General features: G+C 40.8%; 1 protein-coding gene across 5 annotated transcripts in view; it reads left to right on the forward strand.

Moving 5' to 3' along the window:
* DGKI (diacylglycerol kinase iota) overlaps positions 1 to 26,450 on the forward strand; it is a gene marked incomplete at its 5' end in the record, with an annotated part of 382,063 nt that overhangs the window by 321,743 nt on the left and 33,870 nt on the right. For all 5 annotated transcript variants that reach the window (XM_084896735.1, XM_084896736.1, XM_084896738.1 and 2 more), the window contains 2 exons: positions 1,221 to 1,343; positions 19,578 to 19,603. In XM_084896735.1, the coding sequence (XP_084752861.1) occupies positions 1,221 to 1,343; positions 19,578 to 19,603 (149 nt within the window). The remainder of the gene's footprint in view (positions 1 to 1,220; positions 1,344 to 19,577; positions 19,604 to 26,450) is intronic.

The raw sequence follows: 26,450 nt of genomic DNA on the forward strand, positions 1-26,450 counted from the left end.
CACGAAATTCATGCGCGGGGAGGGGAGGGGTCCCTCAGCCCAGCCTGCACCCTATCCAATCTGGGACCCCTTGAGGGATGTCCGACTGCCTGTTTAGTGGGATTGGGCTTAAACCGGCAGTCAGACATCCCTCTCATAACCCAGGACTCCTGGCTCCCAACTGCTCGCCTGCCTGCCTTCCTGATTGCCCCTAACTGCTTCTGCCTGCCAGCCTGATCACCCCCTAACCACTCCCATGCCAGCCTGATTGATGTCTAACTACTTTCTGCCAGCCTGTTTGCCCCCAACTTCCATCCTCTGCTGGCCTGGTCACCCCTAACTGCCCTCCCCTGCAAGGTTGATCACCTCCAACTGCCCTTCCTTGCAGTCCTGGTGCCTCCCAACTGCCCTCCCCTGCTGGCCATCCTTTGTTGGCCATCTTGTGTCCACATGGGGGCAGGATCTTTGACCACATGGGGGCAGCTATTATGTGTTGGAATGATGGCCAATCTGCATATTACTCTTTTATTAGATAGGATAGAGGCCTGGTGCATGGGTGGGGGCCAGCTGGTTTGCCCTGAAGGGTGTCCCGAATCAGGGTGAGGGTTCCCTTGGAGCGTGGGGTGGCCTGAGCGAGAGGCCTGTGGTGGTTTGCAAGCCAGCCATGCCCCCTGGTGACCCAAGCAGAGGCTCTGGTATCTGGAATTTATTTACCCTCTACAATTGAAACTTTATAGCCTGGAGCAGAGCCAAGCCTCCTGCTCGCTTCCTGGCTGACGCCATTTCTATTTGGATTTGTTTACCTTCTATAACTTTGTAGCCTTGAGTGGAGGCTTAGGCTGGCTAGGGCAGGTGGAAAGCTTGGCTTCTTCTGTTGCCTGGGAAATCCAAGCCTCCCTCCTGCTCTCTGTGGCCATAGCCATCTTGGTTGGGTTTATTTGCATACTTGCTCTAATTGGCTGGTGGGTGTGACAGAGTGATGGTTAATTTGCATATTATCTTTTATTAGGTAGGATTTTAAATGACTTACCTTGAGATTCAGTTTTCTCATCTATAAGGAGGTCAGAATCATACAAATGGTTGAGAAAATTAAATGAAACAGTAGACATGAAGTGATTAGTAAATGCCCAATACAGGTCGATTCCCCTTTTCACATTTAGAGACAAGAATCATCTTGAGAAGGTGTAGGTAAGTCCTGTGGCTGACTTTGCTTACCTGTATGGTGCCCTTCTCCCTCCCAGGATGTCAGACTGGTGGAATCCTTCACTACGGAGACGCATGCTGAGTGACAGTGGTTTGGGAATGATAACTCCACGTTTCGAGGACTCCGATATGAAAGATCTCAGCCACTCCCATGCACTACAGTAAGAGTTCTCTCCCTGTTCTTTTTTTTTTTTTTTAACAACAGATAGCCAATTTATTAAAAAAGCCTGATTTAAGCATCTGCAATGGTGACTTCAACCTCCACTCCCGGCTCAATGCTGATGGAAGTGATCTGCTTGACAATCTCCGAAGGGTTGTGCAAGTCGATGAGCTGCTTGTGGATCCTCATCTGAAAGTGATACCAGGTCTTGGAGCCCTCCCCACAGGGAGACTTCCTCGTAGTGATTCTGTTCTTTACTAGTGTGCCACTGTGGTTCCTGGCAGAGGATTGGGTGGGATCTTCACCAATGGCAAATCTTCTCTTGTCAATGGTATTCATGCTGTCTCACAACTTGTCACCCTGTGATTTGGCATTTTATTCACTAATAACAACAACAACAACAACAACATTGTGCCTAAAACATGGTAGATATGCAACAAATCTGACTGCCCTTTATCTGGGATCCTGCATTCAGTTTTGTACGTTGAGAGCTTGTCTAGCTTCTAGCTCCTAATGCCAGAGGAGATTATTTATTAGTTTATCTATATTATTGAAAGTATTGCAGATGTCCTCTTTTCCCCACATTGGACCTCTCTTCCCCACTCCCACCCCCTCCCGGGCCTTTACCAAACTATTGTCTGTGTCCATGGGTTATGCATATATGCATGTAAGTTCTTTGATTAATGTCTTCCTGTTCCACCAAGCCCCCCACTCTTTCAAGAACCTTCGATCTATTTCATGTTTCCATGTCTCTGGATCTGTTTTGTTCATCAGTTTATTTTGTTCATTAGATTCCACATGTAAATGAGATCATGTGATATTTGTCTTTCTCTGACTGGCTTATTTCACTTATCATAATACTCTCCAGATCCCTCCATGTTATCCCAAAGGGTAAGAGATCCTTCTTTTTTATAGCTGCATTGTATTCCATGGTGTAAATGTCCCATAGCTTTTTTATCCACTCATCTACTGATGAGTACTTGGGCTGTTTCCATATCTTAGCTATTGTAAACCACACTGCTATGAACATAAGGGTGCATATTTCCTTTCTGATTGGTGTTTCAGGCTTCCTAGGATGTATTCCTAGAAGTGGAATCACTGGGTCAAATGGCAGTTCCATGTTTAATTTTTTATCCCCAAGCTACCCATGAAGCTTCATTTTTCATTCCTCTTGCTTATGAGCCACACTGAGACTTTCATGTGGATCTATAAATATTTTCAACCCCAACAGTGTTTGCCTAGACCTTTCTGTGTTGGCCACATCATGAACACATGTTTGGAAGGGACATGTAGTTTTCCTTTGTCTGAACATTTTGATGTGTTGTTACTCTGTTTCATTTATGTTCAGTCCTGAGCCTGTGTGTGCACTTTGAGTAATGCCACCATAGGATTTTTGTTGGCCAAAGTGGAGTACTGCTCGTGTTGTAGCTTCAGCATTGGTTCATAGATCAAAGTAGTGGGTGTGCTTTCTTTTGAAGTCTGATCATGGTCAGAAGTAGCGTGAATGTTGGAGTTTGCAATGGTATTGGTACATTCGTGTCCAGTGAATCCTTCCTCCTGTTATTCCTTCTTGCAAGAGCAGGTGCTGGGTACAGTATGCGGTCATGATACACTCAGTTACACCCAGTGTTTGACTTCAGTTTTAGAGGTTATGCAAGTTCACTGCAATTAATGAAATTAGGCTGTTTTCTAGACCAACCCAAGGTCCTAATCCAGTAGGGACAATGGCCCTGTAACCATGCAGTCTTACTATTTTCATGAAATAACAAGATTACTGAGATCCTTAGAAACCTAGGGTTAACTGAAGAGGCAATTCAAGGCATTATTTCCATAGGAAGAGAGGAAATAATTTCTGTATGACAAAGGGAAGGAAAATGAGAAATCTGAAGCTAATTATTCCATTGGTAAAGGCTGTACTTAGACACAGTAAGGGCAAAAGGTAACTTTATTTTAGTTGCTTTTCTATACTGTTTCTTGTTTTGTTGTGTGGAAAGTGGAAAGGAAAAAAGTGAATTACTATGGATTTTCCTTTTTAATTAAAGCACATTGTTGGTTTCTGATGGCATATTGATTGCTTACAATTCAAGGTATTTTTCCATTTATTTTTTATACAGAATTGAGGCTTATGAACCTGGATGATTCGCCATTTATTGATGGTTTAACATAGTGGTCATCTAGCTGTGAGCAGATTTGTTTGGAAATTAGAGTTTTAGTTAGCTGCAGAAGTAGAAATTAAGTATAGACATACCAGATGAGCATTTTAGTTGTTCTTACACACAGGCTATTTCAAAAGAAGTTAAATATGATCTCTGTTGGGGTTGAAAATATTTATAGATCCACATGAAAGTCTCAGTGTGACTCATAAACAAGAGGAATAAAAAGTGAAACTCCATGGGTACCTTGGGGATAAAAAATTAAACATGGAACTGCCATTTGATCCAGTGATTCCATTTCTAGGAATATATCCTAAGTATTTCCTATACCCTATTTTTTCTGAATGTAATATATTAATGTATATATCATGCTATGTGAAGTGGTTGTTTCTAAGATAACTCATATTATTCCCATGAATCACAAATAAATGTACCACTTTATATAACATCCAAGTTCTTAAAACTCTATATCAAAATCAACTCATTTTTTAATTTGGGTTATATTATTTTTTCAGGGATTTCTCTTAATAGGCAGCTATCAGTTTTCCTAGCTATTTATACTACCTGACCTCTTAAATACACTAGAGCAGCTGACTCTGTTTAAAGACATTTTCTGTCAAATCACTTGGAAAAAAAGTAACTTTTAAACCTTCACCCATAGCCTTTGAGTCTGTCCAGCTGAAACTTCAGGCATTGTGGAACAGAGACAAGTGATCCCCACCAGTCTGTGTGATTCTCTGACTCATAGAATATGTGAGCATGATAAAATGGGACTTTAAAATCACTTTAAAAATAAATAAATACTATATATACCTTACCCTGATTTGTTTTATTAATTTTTCTTTAAAAGCATTTATTTCATTCAATAATTTCTTAGGAAGAACATCTCTTTATTTCCATTAGAGATCATTTCTGAGATAAATAAGTGTAATTGCAGTTATGGAATAATGCAATTACATATAAATATATAATATATAATGTCAATAATGAGTATTGATACTTGCTTTGTACATAATTAAATATTCTTTGATTCTTTCAAAGGTTTTATATTTTGCTATTGCTTAGCAGCTGAATAAACTTTAATCATGAGGCTCACATGATTAAAATATTGATCTTTGGTCACCCAAGATAACAGGTGTGAGAACTGTGGCTTGAATGAGGTCAGCTTGACTTCTAATTCCATGCTTTTTCCACTGCACTATGCTGTCTTCCCAAAGACTCAATGCCCAGAGCCCCATGGCCCAAGAAAGACCTACTTTGGTTTTTTTTCTTTTCTTTTCTTTTCTTTTCTTTTCTTTTCTTTTCTTTTCTTTTTTTAGCATTTGCAAAGTGAAAATTTTTATAATATAGGGAAACTACATAAGTGCAATATCTATATACTAGAGGCCTGGTGAATGAAATTCGTGCATGGGATAATCCCCTCAGCCTGCACCCTCTCCAATCTGGAACCCTCCGGGGGATGTATGACTGCCAGTTTAGGCCCGATCCCTGGGATCCTCTCACAATCACAATCTGACCGCTGGCTCCTAACTGATCACCTGCCTACTGGCCTGGTCTGCCCCAACTTAGTTCCCTTCTGGCCTGGTTACCCTCAACTACCCCCCTCTACCAGTCTGGTCACCCCTAACTGCCCCCTTGCTGGCCTGGTTGCCCCTTACTGCCCACCTGCTGGCTTGGTCGTCCCATGCAGCCTGCTGTTCAGTCGTTTGGTTGTCCCTCACTAATCCCCCTGCTGGCCTGGTAGCCCCATGCAGCCATTCATCCAGTTCAGTCATCCATCCAGTTATTTTAGTCGTGACAGCCCCTGGCTTTTTATATATTAGGATGACTACAGATTAAACCAAAAGTAAAAAATAAATATTTGTTTTGCTTTAAAAAGAGATTGAAGCAAAACGAACGATACACTTTTATTTAAAGACTAGATGCCCGATGCGTGAGAATTCATGCAAGAATGGGTCTTATTCCCCTGACTGCTGGCACAGCCTTTGCTCTGGCCTGAAGCTGCCTTTTGGCCTTCACTCCTGCCTGGAGCTGCCTTTCTGCCTTCCCACGCTGCCCAGAGGCCAGGAACACCTGTGTTGTCACCTTGATGATGACACAAGCGTCCTGCTGCTCAGCACTGGTGCCTGTGTATGCAAATTAATCTATCATCTTTGTTGGGTTAATTTGCATACTCACTCCTGATTGGCTGGTGGGCATCATGAAGATATGGTCAATTTGCATCTTTCTCTTTTATTAGTGTAGATTATTAAATATATATTAATTATCCTTCAACCTAAATAAATACAAAAATTATATGCAAGGTCTTCATGTGCCAGCCATCCTGATTATTGTGTTATTGTTTGATGTTACTTACATGAGGTCTTCTTTCAATTCATAAACAACATAGGGTGGCATAAAAATGTATATTGTTTTATGGTTTTTTGAGGTTTTGCATTGTTTTATCTGTTTCCATCACCTGTATCATACAATGCATACACTTTTGGAAGTTGCCTTTTCATCTGGCATCATATTTTTTTAAATATATTCATATTGATATGTAAATTTTAGATCCATTTATTTGGTATAGAATATTTTATTATAAATATGCCATAGTTTTTTTCTCCATTTTGATATTGATTTCTAATAACTTTGTGTTTAAGTAATGCAGTAAACACCCTGCTACTTGCATCCTTTTGTGTTGCAAGGTATATGTGAAATTTCAATTTTACTCGATCTTGTAAAATTTGTATTTTACAAGATGTAATTATTAAATATTCCTAATGTAAGATTTGGAATATTTAAGAATCGATATGTGAAAAGGGCTGGAAGAATCAGTACAATATTCTAGGTTCAGCAGGCATCTGTAGCTTTCAGCCTTAGAGCCCCAGATAATATGGAGATAAGAAAAGCTGAATTTTAACATCCTACTCACAATGTTAAATAATGCCCTGTATAAACAAATCAGAAGGGAAATTTTTAATTCTTGGAACCAAAAATACTATTTATCAGAATTAGCAGGAAACCACTAAGGTGGAAGTCACAGAATGATTTGTGGCTCTAAATTAATTTATCAAGAGAAAAATGATTGCATACAAAGAAAGCATTCAATTAGATTAACCAAGAAAAGGAATCCCAGAGTAGAGAACAAAGAAACAAGAGAAAAATAGTAAAAATAAAGACAGAAACCAGTGACAAGGAGAATAAAACAAACAAAACAGGGATTAATCAAGAATAAAATTTTAAAAACGATTCATTAAAAAGATAAATAAGAGAGACAACATTATGGGAAAACTCATTAGAAAAATAAACTATGGGAATCAGAAAGAATTGTAATGGCCGTGCTTTCCCGATTCCATTCTTCTTCCATGGCAGCCAGTCTGCATCTGCGTGGGGAAACCTTTTCCCCTCCAAACTCAAATGAACCCTCCCCCTTGGGGTTTTCTCGTAGTTTTAAACTCTAGTTTTTTAGGTTCATCAACTTTCCTTCTGCTTCAGGGATAATAAAACAGAACAAACTGAATGAATTAGATCTCGACTATTATTGGGACTGGTTGCATATGTATTATGATTTCCTATAGAAACATCATGTTTTAGAAAAAAGCATCTATGTCTCTATAATAGAGAGAGACCACTTATACATATATCCTTGAAGAGAGACTGCAATTCCAATGAAGAATATACAACACATATAGAGACATCCAAAACACCTCATAATGCTTTCAACTGAAAAGTTATCCTTTTTAGAGTAGTCTACAATTCTGAACCACTCTATCAAGAAGATGGTTGTGAAATCTCTCCCCTTCCAAACCCCGGAAGTTCTGGCCTGAGTATAAGAGCAATAGCTTCCTTCCCCTCCTGTCTTCTGCTATTTCCTTTCCCCAGTTTCTTCCTGGGACAGTAGGTGGTGGCCTGACTGTAATGCAAAAAGATAAATGCTCATATTGTCAGAGCTCCAGGGTCTCAACAGGAAGACAGACCATCCAGCACTGATTTGGGTTGTGGAAATACCCTCCAAACATCACAATCAGATAAGCGGGAGGAAATTAATCTTCTTAGTGGGGTGCAGGTTTTGCTGGGCTGTGTCTAGGAGATGAAATCAGTGCTGTCAGGATAGAGACGGACCCTTGCATCTGTTTCACTAAGATAGTTGGGTCTCATCTCTCCTTCCTTTGACTGCTATAAATCCTGCCCTCCCTGGCTAATCGCTCAGGCCGAGAAAGTCACATTTTAGCTGATGTGTATCTTTCTTTCTCCTTCTTTTTCTCCCTGCCTTTCCTCAAGGTGTTATCCTTTCCATTTAGCCAAGCACTTAATAATGCTCTGTCCCTTTATATGTGCAAAATATTTAATAGGTGTTTTTTTCTGTTCTTTTTAAAATTGCTCCTCAAACAGTTATGGATATTGGGGATCTAAACCTTTTTTTTTTTTTTTTTTTTTTTTTTAATATGGAGTTCCCTTTGCATTTCAAGGTAAGTTAGTGGCAGAGCCAGGAAAGAATTCTCTATGCACCAGCTCTTATATTAACCCACATTAGGGGAAAAAGAAACTTGTTAAGGTAGACTAATAATAAGGTAGACTCTAACAGTAAACATTAATTGCATTTAAAATGACATCAAGGAATTCTGCCTTTCCATTTCTATGAGTTCCACGTTTTGCCAATGATTACGACGTGAGGAAATATGATTGCCCTTAAGTGTCTCTCTTCTCATTTGTAAAACCAGGCGGTCTTACCTATGCACACTTGAGGAATAGTGTGAGCGTGAGGGAAGCTGGCTGGATCCTTTAACGCGTGTGAGTTCCTTGGGTGCACAAACTGTGGACTGCTCCTTCTGCACCCACAGCACTTTTACACCACACCCTGTGTGCAGGCATTCACCAGGGCAGGTGTGGGTGAACAGGTGAATATTGGATGTTAGAGAAAAGGGGCTTCATAAAACCAAAATGGAATGTTTATTTGTGGTGCTTTTAGTAAACCCAGTGCTAACCCCTCAGCAGTTGTCACAAAAAGATACACAAAGGGCTGCACATTTTTGTTAGGCTGTGGAATCCATTTACATATTTCAAATCATGATAAGGGTCTATTTGATCCAGGAATTTGCATATTAAAAACATGAAGATGCACCAGATCCCTGATTCAGAGATGTCTGTTGTATGAGGATGACAGAGCTGCCTGGTGGGTCTAGGAAGCAGTGGGCACTGTTGATGGTGGGGCAGACGGAGGGGGAGGAAGGTGTCTACGTGCCTCTGTGTATCTCCCATGTCACGGCTCTGGGTTATTCTTTATGTCAGAGACGTTTAGTCTTTGCAGAGGTTTTAAAGGTTCTCTGGATGGAGGAGAAGACCCTTGGCATGTGGGGGCCATAAACTGTCAAAATGTTGTAGATGGACTAGAACCCTGGGCCTTCCTAGGGATTCCCAATCAAAGGGGAAAAGGCAAAGCCAGCGCATTAGGAAGCATGGGGACCATATGTCAGAAAAGCGATTTTCCCGAGTCACCTGCCAGGCAGGGGCCTTAAAAAGGGCCTCTCTTGCCAAAACCGGTTTGGCTCAGTGGATAGAGCTTCGGTCTGCGGACTGAAAGGTCTCAGGTTTTATTCCGGTCAAGGGCATGTACCTTGGTTGCAGGCACATCCTCTGTAGGGGGTGTGCAGGAGGCAGCTGGTTGATGTTTCTCTCTCATTGACATTTCTAGCTCTCTATCCCTCTCCCTTCCTCTCTGTGGAAAATCAATAAAATGTATTTAAAAAAAAAAAAAAAAAAAAGACCTCTCCAGGACTCGTTGGAGTCTAATTTAAAAATATAGATTTGCTGCTGGCTAATGCTACTAGCCAAATCCTAATGCACAAGGCCCCTCTTTTGTTGGGTGTACATAGTGGCTATTCAGTGAACTACATATTTAAAAACACACACACACACACACAAAAATCAGAGGTGGTATCTCGTTCCTTCCAACAACATCCTTTGCTTAGAGCATCAAGCAAAAACCATTTAAACGTGGGAACATGAGGACTTCGTCTGCCTGTGTGATCAGAACTTAGGGAGGGTGTGTTAAGGCACAAAGGAATGGGATTTCTCTGGTCTGTGGCTGTGCTAGAGGAGGGGACCTGCATGCTTGGCCTGTCTCATGTCTCATGGGAGCTGCCCTAGGGGCGGGATCACTCTGCATTCATTTTTGTGCAGTGGGTCCTCTAGTCCCTAAACAATCACTGGATCTTCCTCAAGGGCCTAGTGGTGACAGCTAAATAGTAAAACCTCATTAGTTTGGTAATTGGAGTAGGGATCTAGTTCGGTACGTTGGATGGAATCCAAGGGAAAGCAGTTGGTGTTGATGTAGATGTTAGCCCTACAAAATGATGGCATGTCTTTCCTTGAGGGCCCAGTGTTTCTAAGTATCAGGGTTAAATTAAGTTGAGAATGGTAAGAATCATTTCCCAAGGCCTGCTGGGAAAATGCCCAGGATACCAGGAAAGGGACACAGTGTCCCAAGACTCGACCAATTTTGCTTCCTTTCTGAAAGAGGACCCATATTCCAAGCTGAGTCCACTGCTGGGTCCCTCTGAGAGGATCCCACCCAGTGGAGGCCACGTCACTTGGGACTCAGGCGCTGGACACGCCCCAGGACTTCCGTAGCAGGGTCAGCAACGGGAAGGAAACGGGAGGCAGCGTCTTCCCGCACATTGTGTCTATAAGTAAGGCTGCCTCTCAGGATCTGCGCTAAATGCTTGTTTTTAATGTTATCAGTCAGAGAAGGCAGAAGCGGTATAGTTTGTGCTGAATATGCCTTTGGTACATCTCCCGGTGCCATGAAGTATTTCTGCAGTAAGTCCTCTCTCCTGACAACTGATGCTGGGACTCCCCTTTCTGAGGTCACCCTCAGCCCTGCACATTCCTCCTAGGGTTTCTGAGGAATCAGCTCCCTACGCCTCCCCTCTTCCCCCTCCCCCCCCCCCCCCCCCCCGCCCCACCTCCACAGAGAGGGGCAGAGGCGCCAGGGAATACGGCTGAGGAAGTGCTGGGCGGAGCAAGGCGGTCATAGCGGACCTCTGTGCCCCTCCTTCTTCAGAGCCCAGTGCTTCCCATGTGCAAAGGTCTGACCACTCGTCTCCAGAGTTACCTGTCGGCCCTGCTGCTTCTTTCCTAAACTCCCAACAGAACCTGTGTTTTTCCAGGGGACCTGCCTTAGATGAGTAATTTGATTACATGGATTGAAAGTAGGAATGATAATTTAAAAATCCTTCCCAAAATATGTGTCAGTGATCTCAGGTTGGAGGGCCCAGTGATTCCTGGCTGTGCTCAGGCAGGGGGTCGGGAGTGAAGGAGATGCTTTTGGCGCCATTAGAAATGGGGCAGGGGTGTATAGCCTGTGGAACTTCTCTCAGGAACCTCTGGGGAGCCCTGAGGAGAGAGATTGGGATGTGAAATGAAGAGACTGCTTATTTGGAATCCGGAAAGACAGAACCACATTGTCTCTTTCCCTAACTTTTCTGGCTCATGCGCTCATTCCCAAGCTTAGGAGCAACCGCCACCTCCAGCACTGCTTCCCCGTTTCCTCCCACGCTCTGTGCGATGCTCCACAGCCCCCCTAGGTCTCACTCCACAGCCCCCCTAGGTTCTCCTTGAATGTGGGATGAAACGGTATAAACGCAGGATCTCTCACAACCGCTGGGACAATTCAGTGCTTAACCTTTAAGCATTGAATTAATTGCATTATTCTCCAAGATAGAGTCTGTGGAGCTCACGGTCACTTCTTGTTCTCAATATGACTGTGATCTGTGTGTGTTAATTTAGCATTTTTAATAATATGATGAGGCTTATTGTTTTTCGATGTACTCCTTTGCTGTTTTTGATTGTTTACCATATAGGACTCAGAAGCTGTCCAGCCTTTAGATGCTGAATCAGGAGGAGACAGGCATTTTATCTTCTGTTTCCCACGCCAGTGTCTTGCCCATAAATCCCCTCTTCCAAGAAGTACAATAGGTGAGGTGGGAGACGTTGATAGGAAAACTTCTGGAATATATTGCAGTTATCTTCATGAGGTTACTCCAGCCATTTGTTTTCCTTCCATATTCTGAAGCTGGATTCGGGAGCCCTGGCTTGATTTCCTAAAAGTAATGAGCTGTGGGTAAGTCCTTGTTCAGTTATCGTGGCCTCTCAGGGTAGATATCGCATATCCTGTATTTATTCTGTGAGATGGCCTTTTGTAAACATTCCTTGTGTTAACCCTAAACATGGCATTCACATGATTTGCCTTTCCAGTTCAGAGCTTAGTGTTTCAATCTATAATTTAAGGGAGAAAAAAAAAAAGTCCACAGTCACAAAACTGCAGCGGGATTGTTCCCAACAGGGGCTGTGGGCCAGAGCTCCCAGGGTGCTCCCTGCTGGCTCAGCGGACGTTAGAATAGCATGCCTTTTCCATTCCTTCCCTCCCACTTTAGAAATTAGGCAGGCAGGATCACATCCTTTGTATCTGCATGATGGCACTGCGTTTAGCATGCAATTGTTTTCATGTTTTCTTTCAACATGTTAAAATGTATTCCAGCAGTGTTCATATTTTAGGTAACAAAGAGTGTGATGGTCAAGTTTTCATGTTGAATGAACTTGTTTCTTCAAACCCATCTCTTTCTTTTATCTTTTTTTCCCCCCAATGTCCACAGCCCACTTTTGCCCAATTCTGCTCACTCTTTATCCACAGAATTCAAAGAAACCATTTTCCCTTCATTTTGTTGCAGTTCTCAGGAATGAACTGCAGGTGGCAGTAAAATTTCAAGCTCAAAGGGCATTTCGGGGCTTTCTCAGCAAACTGATTAAGGAGCTTGCGTTGGAAAACTTGAATTGTACAAAATAGGGCTAAAACCGAGGTATTTTCAAAATGCCAAATATAACATAACACAGAGGCTTATTTAAAAAAACACATAAGTATATTTCAAGTATAGCTCATGTGGTGATTATCAGAGTATATGTTTGGGAGGGAGAGTCTTAAAGAACAGGAAATTGTGAGAAAGAAGGGAATTAGTAGTATTTATATCAAATGAAGGACTCACAGCCAAACCTTATTATTTGAGTTCTGGGACTTATACTTCTACCTCCACACAAATGCTGGTCTCTCTCTCTCTCTCTCTCTCTCTCTCTCTCTCTCTCTCTCTCTCTCTCCTTCCTCGGATTTTGCTCTTTTTGCACCTCCCCTCGTGGTGGTGAATGTTACCTTTGAGGCTGTTTGGCACCCCCTGAATGGGTTTGTGATCACTTGAATAGAGAATGTGTTTGTCTTTCTCTCATTTCTATGCCACTCTGTGTGGCTTCTGTCACTTTCATCTCTCTTGCTCTCATTCTCGCCTTGCCCTCTCTCACTGTATGTGCTTTGTGCATTGTCTTAACACCAATACTCATCATTAGAGGGAGGAGAAGCAAAGAAAGAGAGGATTGTATCATTGATAGGGATGCTCACTGCTAAGGGATTTGGGGTTCTCTTTTCCCTAGTTAGAGATGCTTTGGTGCCGGAATGATGGTAGTAAAGATGCCACTTGGATCTGTGATCTCACTATTTCTCACTCAGACCCTGGAAGTGACGTCATCGGCCAGACAGAGAAGTCCTCGGGGCAGTGCACATCCTTGAGAGTTACTCTGGGAGAAAAGCTGTTCCCCAAAGATGGTAGCCTTCAGCCAGGCTTTCAAGCCACATTAAGTCTTGAGCTCACTGGATTTCCATGGACATTCTTTGTCCATCAACAGGGAATAAATTGAATGTGTGCTTAGCATCACTTCCAGGTGAAACAGAACAACAGTAGGGAAGGTGATTCCACAGCAGTGGTGGGAGCTCTTGAAATGTGCCTGGAAGGGGTGCTCAGCTGGGCAATCTGTTTCCATTTGGGCCATTTCTCGGGAGTTTGTTACCAGACAACCAGCTAGAATGGTTCACGCAGAGAACAGAATCCTACTGATGTGATTCTGCCCAGGCCTGAATGCTCCTGGCGAAAGGCTGTGTTACAGAGATTGGATCCCACCGAAGTGTGGGAAAGGTGGATGAGATAAGCCTCGGGGACTCTCAGGGCTGAGGTCATAATCACCGTGCTTGGAGGAAACAGTGTTTTTTTTTGCTGTAGTCCTCACCCCAAGGTGACAAAGAGGTGGAGGACAAAGAGGAAAGACGGGCGTGAGAAGGAAAATCCGTAAGAGAAACAGTTGCTCTCAGTGTGCGTGCTTCTTTGTTCCCCAGGGAGGACCTCACAGCCAAGGAACAATGTATTTGTGGTGGGCCAAGCGAGTGGACAGAGAGCACAGCTGCTAGCTCACCCTCACTTGCCTCCTTTGTTTTCTCTATCATCCCATGTTGGGAACCAGGAAATGAAGGGGCCCTGGCTCCTCCAGCCAGGCCTGCGAGTTGGTATGAATATATATCAGAGCTCCCCTTCCCGTCCAGTCTCAGGGAAGTATTCCATCGCTGAATATTTTCCAGACTATGGGTCTCTGTTCTCGTGCCAATTCAGACTCAGAGCGTAACCTGTCTTTTGCGCTTGTTCTCAGCTCACTTCCATGTGACTCCATCCCCTGGCCAACTCCCCACCAGGTGATGGTTTATAAATGCTAAGTCAGTATGTGTGTTGGGGACACTGGGGATGAAGGTAGACATTCACTTGTGGAGTGGTTCTTTCCAGAAAGTAATAGACCCATGTAGATGGGTCCCCAATAGTCATCTAATTTATCCCTTGTCTTTAGGAAAGGTTATCTAAAATAGATGGTCTATTGACTTTCTATCTCTCCCCAAAGAAAGAAATGATATAGACATTCCAAGGAGGGCCAAGTAAAAAAGACATGGATGCTATTGAAGATAAGAGATAAAAACAGAAGAAACTATAGAGGCAAAAAGAAAAGAAGTAGTCACACAGTTTGGCTCAGTGGATAGAGCGTTGGTCTGCGGACTGAAGGGTCCCAGGTTTGATTCCAATCAAGGGCATGTACATTGGTTGCGGGTACATCCCCAATAGGGGGTGTGCAAGAGGCAGCTGGTCGATGTTTTTGACTCTCTATCCCTCTCCCTTCCTCTCTGTAAAAAATCAATAATAATACACACACACACACACACACACACACACACACACACACACACACACACATATATATATATATATATATATATATATATATATATATATATATATATATATATGAAGTAGACACATTGTGTTAGGCTATTGTGTTAGAATGAGCTTGCAGGTTTAGAGAATTCCATTCAGCTTGCCAATAAATGCATGCACCTGCAACGTATTGCAAAGCATTATAGCCCGTCGTAAAGGCTGAAATAGTCACAAAGGCCATCATCTCAGTTCCAGGCTTGTTGATTAAAAACAATAAAACATTACAAGAAGTGCAATACTTCTTAAAGACTCTTTTGCCTTCATAAATATCATACTCTTTTGCTCTTCTGTATTACTACATTGCTGGTAAAAACTGGGCACATTTGTCAATGTCCTTAAGCCTTGTAATTGATCTACTAGGCAGATTGGAAGGTTTGAAGGGAAACGTGCTGATGGAAGGCAATATAAATACCTACCTTTGAGTTTCTTAGAGATTCCTTGTGTCTTAAGTGATAACAAGTTCTGTCCAATAGAGTGGCCACTAGCCAATGTATGCTTTATGTCTCATTCCTTCAATTTCTTGATATCTGCATACATTAAGCCCAAAACATGATTCATTCCAACATGTTATTAATATATTTAGGTGGATCCTTTCATGTTTTCAGACTTCCTTGGAAACATCCCTATTCCAGAAGAGAACAAACACCCCCCTGGGACCATGGAGACATTGCCTGAAGCTGTCTACTTTAAACACAGATATTTTTGAAGTTTATTGCTTTATTTTAAGAATTCAAATGACTTTTGCTTTTGAATCCATAGCATGGCTGTGCCAGTTTCAATATAAAAATAATACTATAATTTTACCAGCTAAATTATATAATTCACCATCCAAAAATAGTGTCGCCTTCCTGGAGCTTCTCAAGTTCCCACACGGACCCTAGTTTGAAAAGTGTTGCTTTCACTTAAAAGGAGAGAAAAGCATGAATGATCTAGCAAGCAGGACTACATTCCAAAGCCGACTTTTACCAGCAAATCTTCAAGTGAAAATGTAATAGAAAAGTAAAGTGAACAAAAGCAAAAACATTTTTATAGAGCTGGAATGGATGAATGGATCATTTCTTAATGTATTTTTAATTATCATTCATCTCCTCGTCACCTTTTCCCAGTGCAGTGGTAACACAGAGGAAAAAGCCCTCAAGCTTTCTCTATAAATTACTAAAAAGACTCTGGATGCATCTTAGTTCATTCCCTCTTATGTAATTTCTTTAGGTTTCTGTTCCTGAAAAGATCCATTTCCACCCTTTATTCCTTCCTCCATTAATATCTTCCTCCCTCCCTTCTTTCTCTTTCTCCAGTTCTAAGTTTCATGGAAATCTGTTAATGGTTCTTACCTGCTGATTCCACATCTCTTTCCTATGTGCACAGCCTATGTTTGTTGGCTCATCCCTGTCTTGCTTTTTTCGTGTAGAAATGCTGGTTACTTTTTGTGTATTATTCATATTTGCATGCTTGGAACCACTAGTTTGGAATGGCATGGCCCTGACTCTCATGTCTCTGGTCCTGTCTTTAATTACTTCTTTCCATTCTAGCAACACCGGATTACTTGTATATCTGATACCATATTATGAAATTTCACATCTGCACTCCTTTTCAGATGTCTGTTGCTTCTACCTGGCATTCTTCTCCTTTCTTACTTACCTGCTAAGCTTCCTCTTACCTTGCAAAGCCCAGCACAGATGGTTCTTGCTTTCTGAAGCCCCCTTTCCCTCTTTAGAGACAAAATTGATCTACCACTCCTCTATAAAACCTCTTTATATATTTGTGTCTTGATCATTATATTTCTTCACTTAATTGTAATCATTTGTTCACATATTTTTTTTCTTTTTCACTAGATTATCAGTTCCATAAAATTGATATCTTGTTCCCTTTTATATCTCCATCACTTGACACAGGGCCTGGAACTTAGTATGGTCTCAAGTAATAATTATTATTCAGGTTTAAATCAACACAAATTGAAATATTTAAACCTGAATAGTAATTATTCAGGTTTAATAAAATAGAAGAAACAATTTTAAATGCAGGGCTTGAGTTTTTGTTTTTGTGGTGTTGCTTTGCTGAATTTATATAAAATGTAAATAAAAGTGTAAGGCATACCAAAAAATGCAAAATAAAATATAAATATTCCATAGACTGTAATAAAAGACTGATGATCAAGAAAGGTGTGGGGAAGAGAACTTTAAATTCTGGAGTTATTTGAATGCTCATCATAGTTTAGCTGATGCTATCTCCAAGATAAAGTGAATATGGAGGAGAAATCAAAAGCCTGGGACAAAACCACAAATCTTCCAGGTTCCGTGGGAAGAAGAAGTCGTGAGCTTTTATGCATTCCTTAGTTGTCAGGTGGAGGAAGATTATCTATTCCTGAGATTCAACCCTGTGTTTAAAACAAAATAACTATTTATATTGCTGATTTCACAATATTTCTCTTCTCCTGAGCTAAATTCTGTAAAACACTGTATGCCCATTTCCAGGCATAATGTATGATGTATATGTCTCAGATGTATAACTTAGTGACTTGTTACAGTGCAAGGTGAAATATTGAGTGAGGATTGAAATACTCCATATGTCTTGAAATTCCACAAATCCAGGCATGTGGGAGACATTGAGCATAGAAACTCAACATGACTAATCCTTAGAAAACACTGAAATCGATAGCTCTTCCCTGCTGCCTGGACGGACTGCAGAGCGTATCCCCATGGGACTTCAGCAGCCATCTGGAATTTTTCAGGTTTAATATTAGGTCTTTGCTTTGGCAGAAAGGCAGCAAAAACCTGCTGCCCAACTCCTCCATCTGAGACATGGCGTCGTTCATTTTCGTGAGTTTTTCTTCGTCCCTATAGTTCTCTGGAAATGAATTTCAAACAACCAGAGGTACATTTTTGCTTAATTCCCAAGAGAAAACACCAGGAGTGAAAAGGTTTCCTTGTGGCTGACTCTTTTTTATGTCCTGCACATGTTAAGAAATTAGCTCATCTTATTTCAATATATGTTTTGTTTCTTTTAGACTCACCTTCCAGTCCAATTTCTCCTTGATTCAGCATGCTTTCTGTCTTTGCTTTTTCCTAATCCTTAAGCAGACTGTGGGCATCTCCATTGCCAGGTGCATTGGGTGGCATTGGGCTTTGAGGGTGACCACATTGTCTCCAGTCTGGAGCTTCAGGCTCATTCCCCAGGCTCTTCCCTCACAGCTGATATAGGAGCTGACAAACTTGTCTTGAAGGGCATTTGAAGGTGACATGATGACTTTTTGTGGAGCCCCAGAGTGTGTCTGAGTCTGAGCACCAGTGTAGTGTTGCTAAAATTAATTCAACAGATTTTAATCTTTAAAATAAGATATGGTTCTAGTTTTTAAGGAGCTCACAACCTTGTGGGGAAGACCAGTATGTGGACAGTAACAAACAGGGGAGCTTTCCAAGGAGAGAATAGCTCTAATCCAATAATAAGTATATTTGCCATTTCTTTTATTCCTGTTATCTTTGCTGTCCAAAGAGATTAATTTTTGTCCACAAGATACTCAACCTAGGGCGTATTTACATCTCTGGCAGGGTTCGTGGGGGGAGAAAGAGGAGGGTGAGAGAGGCAGTGATGGCTTAGGTTGACAGTAGGTTCCCTCTTGTTCTACAATAGATACTGATTTTTCTCCCTACAAAATCTTGGGACCTTCTGTTGTTTTCACATGGAAAAGTTTACTTGAAGAGACCCGTAGGTCAAAATGATTACACACTTTTCCACTGATGACACATTAGTGTCATCAGTGGAAAATGTGTCTTTATACCATACAGTTCACTCACAAAATGGACAAAAATAATACTGCTCTGTAGATAAAGCAGTATCAAGCATCCCAAAGTAGCTAAAATTTTCCTTCAACCAGTATGCATCCACTAAATCATTCTTTTCCCAACCTTGTGATCACCTCTCATTATTAGTTATATTAATAGTTAGCTTTATTACCAAACTCTTGCATTGGCCTTTGGTCATCTTCCTGCTATGGGCTCTACAATGTTAATTGTTTAAAGGAGAAGACTTCTCCCAACTAATTTCTAGTTTTTCCCTTCACAATTCAAACATCCCTGAATTCTGTATTATGTGTTTCTCTTTCTCCCCAGAAAAGAATGAGTTAGTCATTAAGATTGTACTTTTCAAGGTTGAGAGGAGTTCATATACAAGGTTGTGTCTGTATTGCTCAAAGTAATTCAATTAGTAATCAGCTGTGGAAGGAAAAAGGAGTTTACTGTGAAAGAGGTTGATATAATGCTTCATTGGTATTAGTTATGATTAGAACTGAACCCAAATAACATGCAAAGTCTTCAATTAATAAAAGTTTTGTGGGACTCCAAAGGTTGCCTTCTTTCCTCATCCTGATTCTCACAGGTTTAGAGACATACAGCCAGAAATAGAAGGTCGATGTAATTCTCATTCAAACATTAAATTCCACAAAGAGTGGAAACAAAATCCAATAATAAGTATATTTGCCATTTCTTTTATTCCTGTTATCTTTGCTGTCCAAAGAGATTAATTTTTGTCCACAAGATACTCAACCTAGGGCGTATTTACATCTCTGGCATTTTTTCTGGAGGCTTGGGCTTGGGTGTTTAGCCATCACAGGATTTCATCTATTATCACATTTTATATGAGCTCCTTTTGTGTGTATGATAAATCCAGACTTAACTAAATATGTACAGTCCTGTGACACTATACAGTAGTCATTCTAGTACCACTACCCCTCCACCAATCCAGGTAATCTTTGGGAGTTATTGTATTGGTTGGAGTAATTTAATGGAAGGTATTGATTGGAATGAATATATATATACACTATACAACCAACACATTAATTATACCATCTACTCTATTGAATTTCTATTTAAATGAATTTTGAGGGTATAATTTCTAAAATTTCTTGATCATTGTTGTACTTATATTATCAGTATCATTTACAAAAGATTTATCATGCTTATTATCTCATTTTAGGTCACCAGTCTCTTCAGAAGATCACGGTAAGCATCTGTCTTACTTGTACTAATTCAGGTTTAAAAGTTGAGCTCTGCTCCTTACATTTCATTGTAAGAGGGAAGAATTATTTAAGAAAAATGTCTCTAAGATGTTTACCTTGTATTTTTTTTAATTGTGAAATGTCAGATACTTTTAAAAACTTAATTCATCCTAGCCAAATTTAATATCTTTGAATATATCACAACCATTTTGGTTGACAAATATTAAAGCTTGATGTATTCTGCCTGGTTTCTGTCCCATTGCCAGAAACCTTTTGTGACTTTGGCCTAGCCATGTAACCTCTTTGAATTACAAATGTTTTAAAAATGGGAGTTAGTAGTAGATATTCCTAAAAGTCTCTTCCAGTTCAGACATTGGGGTTTGCATAGGGTATTATAAGTCTGAAATGAACCTAATTTGTAAGTGGTATGAGTTGTTATCCAGCTGAGGTGAGTTATTGGCATTTTAGGAAAGTCTATGTAATCGAAAGAATAAAACGTATGGTTTTGTCATATCTAACTTTTGAAGTTGTTCACTTTTTCATTCAAACATTCAAAAATATTAAGTGTCTACAGTGAGTCAGCTATGCCAAATAATCAAGTTATACAAATATGCTATTGTGGTGTGTGGCACAGAACTTTTCCTCTAAGGAACTTTATGGGTCTAGTGAGAAAGAGGGTAGTGGAATGACACTTAGCTACTGCATTACAAAGTGAAATGTGATTAATCTTATACAAGAGGGGTAGACATGACTCTAGAAATACTATTGGCTTTCTCCTCATGCAATCCCTGCTAAGGCACCATTCTCCATTGAGCCAGCCAAGTAAATGCCACGGGAGCTGCTCTCAGCTTCCCTCTTCCCCTGTTTCCACCTGGTCACTCTTGCTTTTTGTATTTCTCTTTTCTCTATTCTCTTTTCCATCCTCATTGCTTTAGTTTAGAGCCTCTCCATGTCTTACTTGGATTTCTTACCTGGTCTTTCTACCTCCAAATTTCTACTTCTAGTTTACTGCATGTTTAGATAGCATCAAACGGGGTGTTCTATAGTAAAAATCAATTCCCATTCCCTGTAGGATGAAATATTTTCAGTAGACCAATAATTGTATTCAGATTTCCAATGTTGCATTTTAACACAGACTAGGAAGTTCTAAACGATGGAACCTTTGTCTTCCTCTACTGCTTATTGCTTCTATTGGCGTCTTTCCCCTTCTGTCCATGCAGAACCACGTCTGGTTTTTGGAGTCTCCCTGCTTTTACCCACGTTGCTCTTTCTGACAGGAAACTGCTTCTCCTTTTTCCACATACACAGTACACTTACCATTTGAGACTTTGTTAGAACATCTCTTCTCTGAAAGCTTCCTGACCCACTTCTCATTGCATCAAATATTTTCCTTCAGTCTAGAATTTAACACATAAATGTGATCCTTGATTTGCCTATCTCCCCTGTGAGATTGATATCAACCCCAATATGTAGAAAACATTAAAAACTTGTTTATTAAATGAATGTGTTAGGAAGAGAACGAGGAAGAATGAGTCCTCTTCTGTTCTCATATAAAATCTCTCCCAATATTGTAATGGAGTCCTTTCATATCCTATGAAGAATCAGGGGGCAAATTACATTTAGGCCCATTAAGCCAGAACCAGGTGGTCGACCACTTACTGATGACCTCTTATTGTCTGCTATTTTGCTTATTGATGTTGGCGTGAATAGATTTTTTATAGCAAAGTTAGAGATCCTTGAACTTCAGGTTCAAATGATAAACTAGAAGTTTGTGTTTGGTTTGTATTTTCAATTAAGATTTCACCTATTGACCTTTATTTGCTTTTGTCTTCCAATCAATAAGAACTTATCCCCCATTCCAGAGAAAGGGGGTGGAGGGGCTTCTGAATTACAATTCTATAGTCTGCTAGGGATTGTTAAGGTTATGAGCTGTCAGTGAGCATATGTTGGTGTCCTTGGAAGTCCAGTACTAATAGCACTACTTCAGAATTGATTATTTTAAGAACTGGTATAGATGATGAGTTAAAGAAACATTATCCAAATTAGAGGACATTTATATTTTCCTGGCTTTAAAAATGTTATTACATGTTCATGTCTCTTAGTTTGATTTTGCAACTTTCCAAAATCACTCAAATATGTAATGCAAAATTATAATGCTGGTGTATCTACTTTTATTTAATTTTCATCATCTTTAGCCCATGTATTCTTAGAAAATATTCTTATTTCTTTCTTTGTCACCAAGATTCTTTATTAGCACTTAAGATGTGTTGTCTTCTTTTCATTTATTTTTATGTTTATATATTCTGTGATTAGCATAAAATACCATTTCACCAAGTTTATATTTTCCCAGAATAATGCAGGAGAGAGACATAAGAAATGGTACTTTTGCTTTTCAAACTTATGGGTGGAAAAATTGGGGGACACTGGGCAAATGATTATGAAATTAGAAGATAAAGTCTTATATACTTCTTGACTATTTTATTTGCTTTTCACCAATGATCACAATTCTCTCTCTAAGCACTGGTCACTTCAGCTATCTTCAAAACAGGCTTCATTTCTGAGAAAATATAATTTTCTAAAGTTCAAAAATCCTGACATCTGAACTCACACATATTACCTTTTCATAGGAAATTGAATATTGTGGCTTTGGCATTTATCCTCTGAGTTTACTTCCTTGTTTGAAAAACAGGGCTATTCGCATCTACCCTGCCCACATCATGGTATTGCTGTGAGTTCAAATGGGAAATCACCTGTGAAATCACTTTCCAATTTGCTAAAAAGCACCTCAGACATAATGCTACTGCTGGCCCAGCAGTGCACAAGGAAGTGTGTTTACTAGCAATGTTTGCTTGGCACTGGCACTGCCTAGGAAAACTTAAAAGATATGCTGGTTGGGGAGGGGGAGGGGTGGAAGTGGAGAAAAACTGTTTCCCTTGACATTATTATTAAATATTAAATTTTCATAGGAAGACTTTTTACATCTGGGTGAGGAGGAGTAGCATGGTTAATGGAGCTTGCATAAACTAGAATAAAGGGTGGAGAATCCAAGATGGCTGCACAGGTAAACACCTAGCCGCAGCCACACACAACAATTTCAATAAAATACAACTAAAATATAAAATGAACATTACCCAGAACTACAGGAAAGTCGACTGACTGGAAATTCTACAATGAGAAGCAAGGAGAAAACCAGAAGGAAGCACGGAGGAGCTGGAAAAGCCTAAGGTATGGAGACACACGGCGTGCAAAGAGGACAGAGCCAGAGAGGGGGCGGCTGAGTGCCTGGCTGGCGTTCCCTAGCGGGAAGGAGATAAAAGCTCCGACCGTGCTGGGCCCCAGTTCTGACTGCTCTGATCCCCAGTTCTAGGCCAGACCCCGGGGACCCAGGCTCATCCATAGGGAGCTGGGCTGTAAGGCGGAACCCCGGGGGAGCAATGAAAGGAGGTCCCCAAGGCACACACATTGCTGCAGAGAAGGGACGGTTGGCTGTGCCGCAGGATTGCCCTGGCGGGAAGAAGACAAAAGCTCCGGATTGCTCTGAACACCACCTCCAACTCCATTTCCAACTGAACTGAACCCCAGTGCTGGGCTCATTGGGGGAGAGCCTAGACTGTTTGGTAGCAGGCGAAAATCGAGGGCACCTTGCTCTCAGAGGTGCTTGCAATGAGCACTGAAGGACCCTGGGGATTACTGAGACTCAGGAACTGCATAGGGCGGGGCTGACGGAAGTCAAGGCTATAGGCTCCACCCTGAAACTCCGCCCCATCAGGGAAGCTGCGAAAATGCCGAGACAATGAAATAGATCACAAACGAAAGAAATGGAGGACAAAAAGTGACTGGATATAGAGTTCAAATCTACGCTTATAAGGCTTTTCAAGAATTTTCTAGAAAAGGTCGATAAGACCTATGAGGATATGAAAAGGGATCAACTAGAATTAATAAGGAATCAACAAGAAATGATAAGGGATCAACAAGAAATAAAGAATACATTGTCTGAAATAAAAAATATTATACAGAGTCCTAAAAACAGAATGGAAGATCGCAAGAATCAAGTCAAAGATTTGGAACATAAAGAGCCAGAAGACACTCTGCAGAAGCAAGAAGGCAAGAGAATCCAGAAAATTGAAGATAATGTAAGAAATCTCTGGGACAACTTCAAGCGAGCCAACATCAGAATTATGGGGGTCCCAGAAGACGAGAGAGAGCAAGATATCGAAAACATACTGAAAGAAATAGTGACAGAAAACTTCCCCCACCTGGTGAAAGAATTAGACTTACAAGTCCAGGAAGCATACAGAACTCCAAACAAAAGGAATACAAAGAGGATCACACCAAGACAAATCATAATTAAAATTCCAAGAGCAAAAGACAAAGAGAGAATATTAAAAGCAGCAAGAGCAAAGCAGGTAGTTACCTATAAAGGAGCACCTATACGATTGTCAGCTGATTTCTCAACAGAAACCATGCAGGCCAGACGGGAATGGCAAGAAATATTCAAGGTGATGAATAGTAAGCACTTACAGCCAAAGATAATCTACTCGGCAAAGCTATCACTCAGAATCGAAGGCCAGATAAAGAGATTCACTAATAAAAAAAGCTAAAGGAGTTCATCACCACCAAACCAGAATTATATGAATTGCTGAAGGGGGTTTTTTTGAAAAAGAAAATAAAGATAAAAATTATGAACAACAAATACGTAACTATCAACAAGTGAATCTAAAAACCAAGGAAATTTTTAAAAAAATCTGATGAACAATATTAACTGTTGAATATAATAGAATCAGAGGTATGGAAGGGGAGTGAACTGACGATTCTTGGGGAAAAGGAGAGAGGGGGATGTGGGAAGAGACTGAACATAAACTGTGCACCTATGGATGAGGACAATGGGGGGTGGGGAAAGGGCAGAGGGTGGGGTGGGAACTTGGTGGAGGAGAGCAATGGGGAGGTGGTGGTGGGGAAAGGAACATTTTAATAATATGAACAATAAAAATTTATTAAATAAATAAATAAATAAATAAATAAATAAAAATAAATAAATAAAAATAAAAAGTTGAAAACTGCCCAGCTTGTGTGCTCAGGGGTTGAGCACTGACCAATGAACCGGAAGGTCAGGGTTTGATTCCCAGTCAGGGCACAGGCCTGGGGTTTCAGGCTCGAGCCCCAGTGGGGGGCGTGCAGGGGGCAGCCCATCAGGGATTCTCTCTCATCATGGATGTTTCTCCCTCTCCCTTCCTCTGAATTCAATAAAAACATTTAAGTTGAAAAAAATAAATAAAAATAAATTAATTAATTAAATAAACTAGAATAAAGGTTCCTTTTATGATTAGATGACTTGTCATGTGGAGTTGATGACACAAGCATAAATGAAATGTAAAATGTTTCTATTCATATACTAGAGTATCATAGTCATTAAAAGTAAAGGCTAAATTTTATCGAGTACTTATTATGTGCAGACACTGTGCTGAAGTGTTTCCACTATGTTATTTGTCATTTCATCTTCCTCAAATAGCACTCAAGAGCAGGTTCTATCCCCAGTTCTCCAGTTGGGGAAGCAAGCTCAGAGTCCTCAAAAAACTTGCTGAGGATCACACAGCTAGTCGGTGGTAGAATTAATTTTCAAACCCAGTCTAACACCGCCTCATTTATCCACCATATCCTCAGAAAACAAGAAATGATGATCAACAGGAAAGTGAGCTGAGAGGATTTTATAGAGAGGGGAAAAAAATCTTCTCTCTAACAAGAGTTTATTTACTACAGTGTCAGTCATTTCTTTTTTAATGAGAAAACAAAACAGAACAAACACAACAACCCTTCCCTCCTGCTGGGAAGGATTTGTCCCGGTAGAAATAATAAACACCAGTGTCACATTCTCTCCTAATTAGTTAACTGAGTGAAACTGAAGCTTCAGGGAAGCCTGCCATGCTCAGTCCCAGGGGCCACATTACATTTTAATGTTACATCTGGAAGCTGGAGTCCCCCTCCTTGTCAGAAGGTACACTTGGCAGTGATCGATCGTCCTGTCCTATGAGGTTCCTCTGCATTTTGTGCCCACCTCAGCATTGTTTAAATTGCTCCTGGAGCCACCTCCTGTGCCCAGGCTGCTCCCCAGCTCCCAGGTCCTGTTCCGTCCTCAGAGCCTGCTTATTCTAGGGGCCTCCCAGAATGCCCCTGGGCTGCTTCTACCTGTGCCCTGCGCTAACAGAGGGTCATCCTCATTCGTGACTGTTCACTCACAAAATCCAAGGCATTGGCAACTCTCTTGAAAGGAGGTGCCAATAATCTGATTCCTTCTGGAATGACTGTCTTCAATTCAGGCTTCCCTCTCCAGAATTATCTCCTAGCCCTGATGGCGTAATGGCCCTCACATGATATGGCAGCTTTTTTATTGCTGTGGTAGCACCGTGGATGAGGATGGGAATAAGGGATGAATGGAAATAAAATTGTAACAACCACAGTCATTAGTGTAGGTGCCCAAGGATGAGTCCACGGCCGGGCTGAGCCAGTTTTCCTTGGAAGTAGGTCATGCAAGGAAACTCATTATGGTGAGGCCCAAAGCTCTTTAAAGCATCAGTAGCTGCCCCGTGGCTCAAACACCGTAGATTCATTTTCCCCTTCAATATAAATATATGTAATATATAACTTTATTATAAGAGAAAATATTCATAAAGATGTGTAAAAATGTATCGACTCGGTTTAAATAACCCAAAGGAACCACTATGTACACAGACCAAGAACTGAAGCATTTGTAGTAACCTGGACCCTTCACGTCTGCCTTTCTCACTACGTTCTCTTCCTTCCCCTTCAGAGATAACTACTACTGTGCTTTTATGTTTATAGCCTTCCTACAAATA

This window comes from Pipistrellus hanaki (assembly GCF_964339955.1).
Source record: "Pipistrellus hanaki genome assembly, chromosome: 10".
Classification (NCBI taxonomy): Eukaryota; Metazoa; Chordata; class Mammalia; order Chiroptera; family Vespertilionidae; genus Pipistrellus; species Pipistrellus hanaki.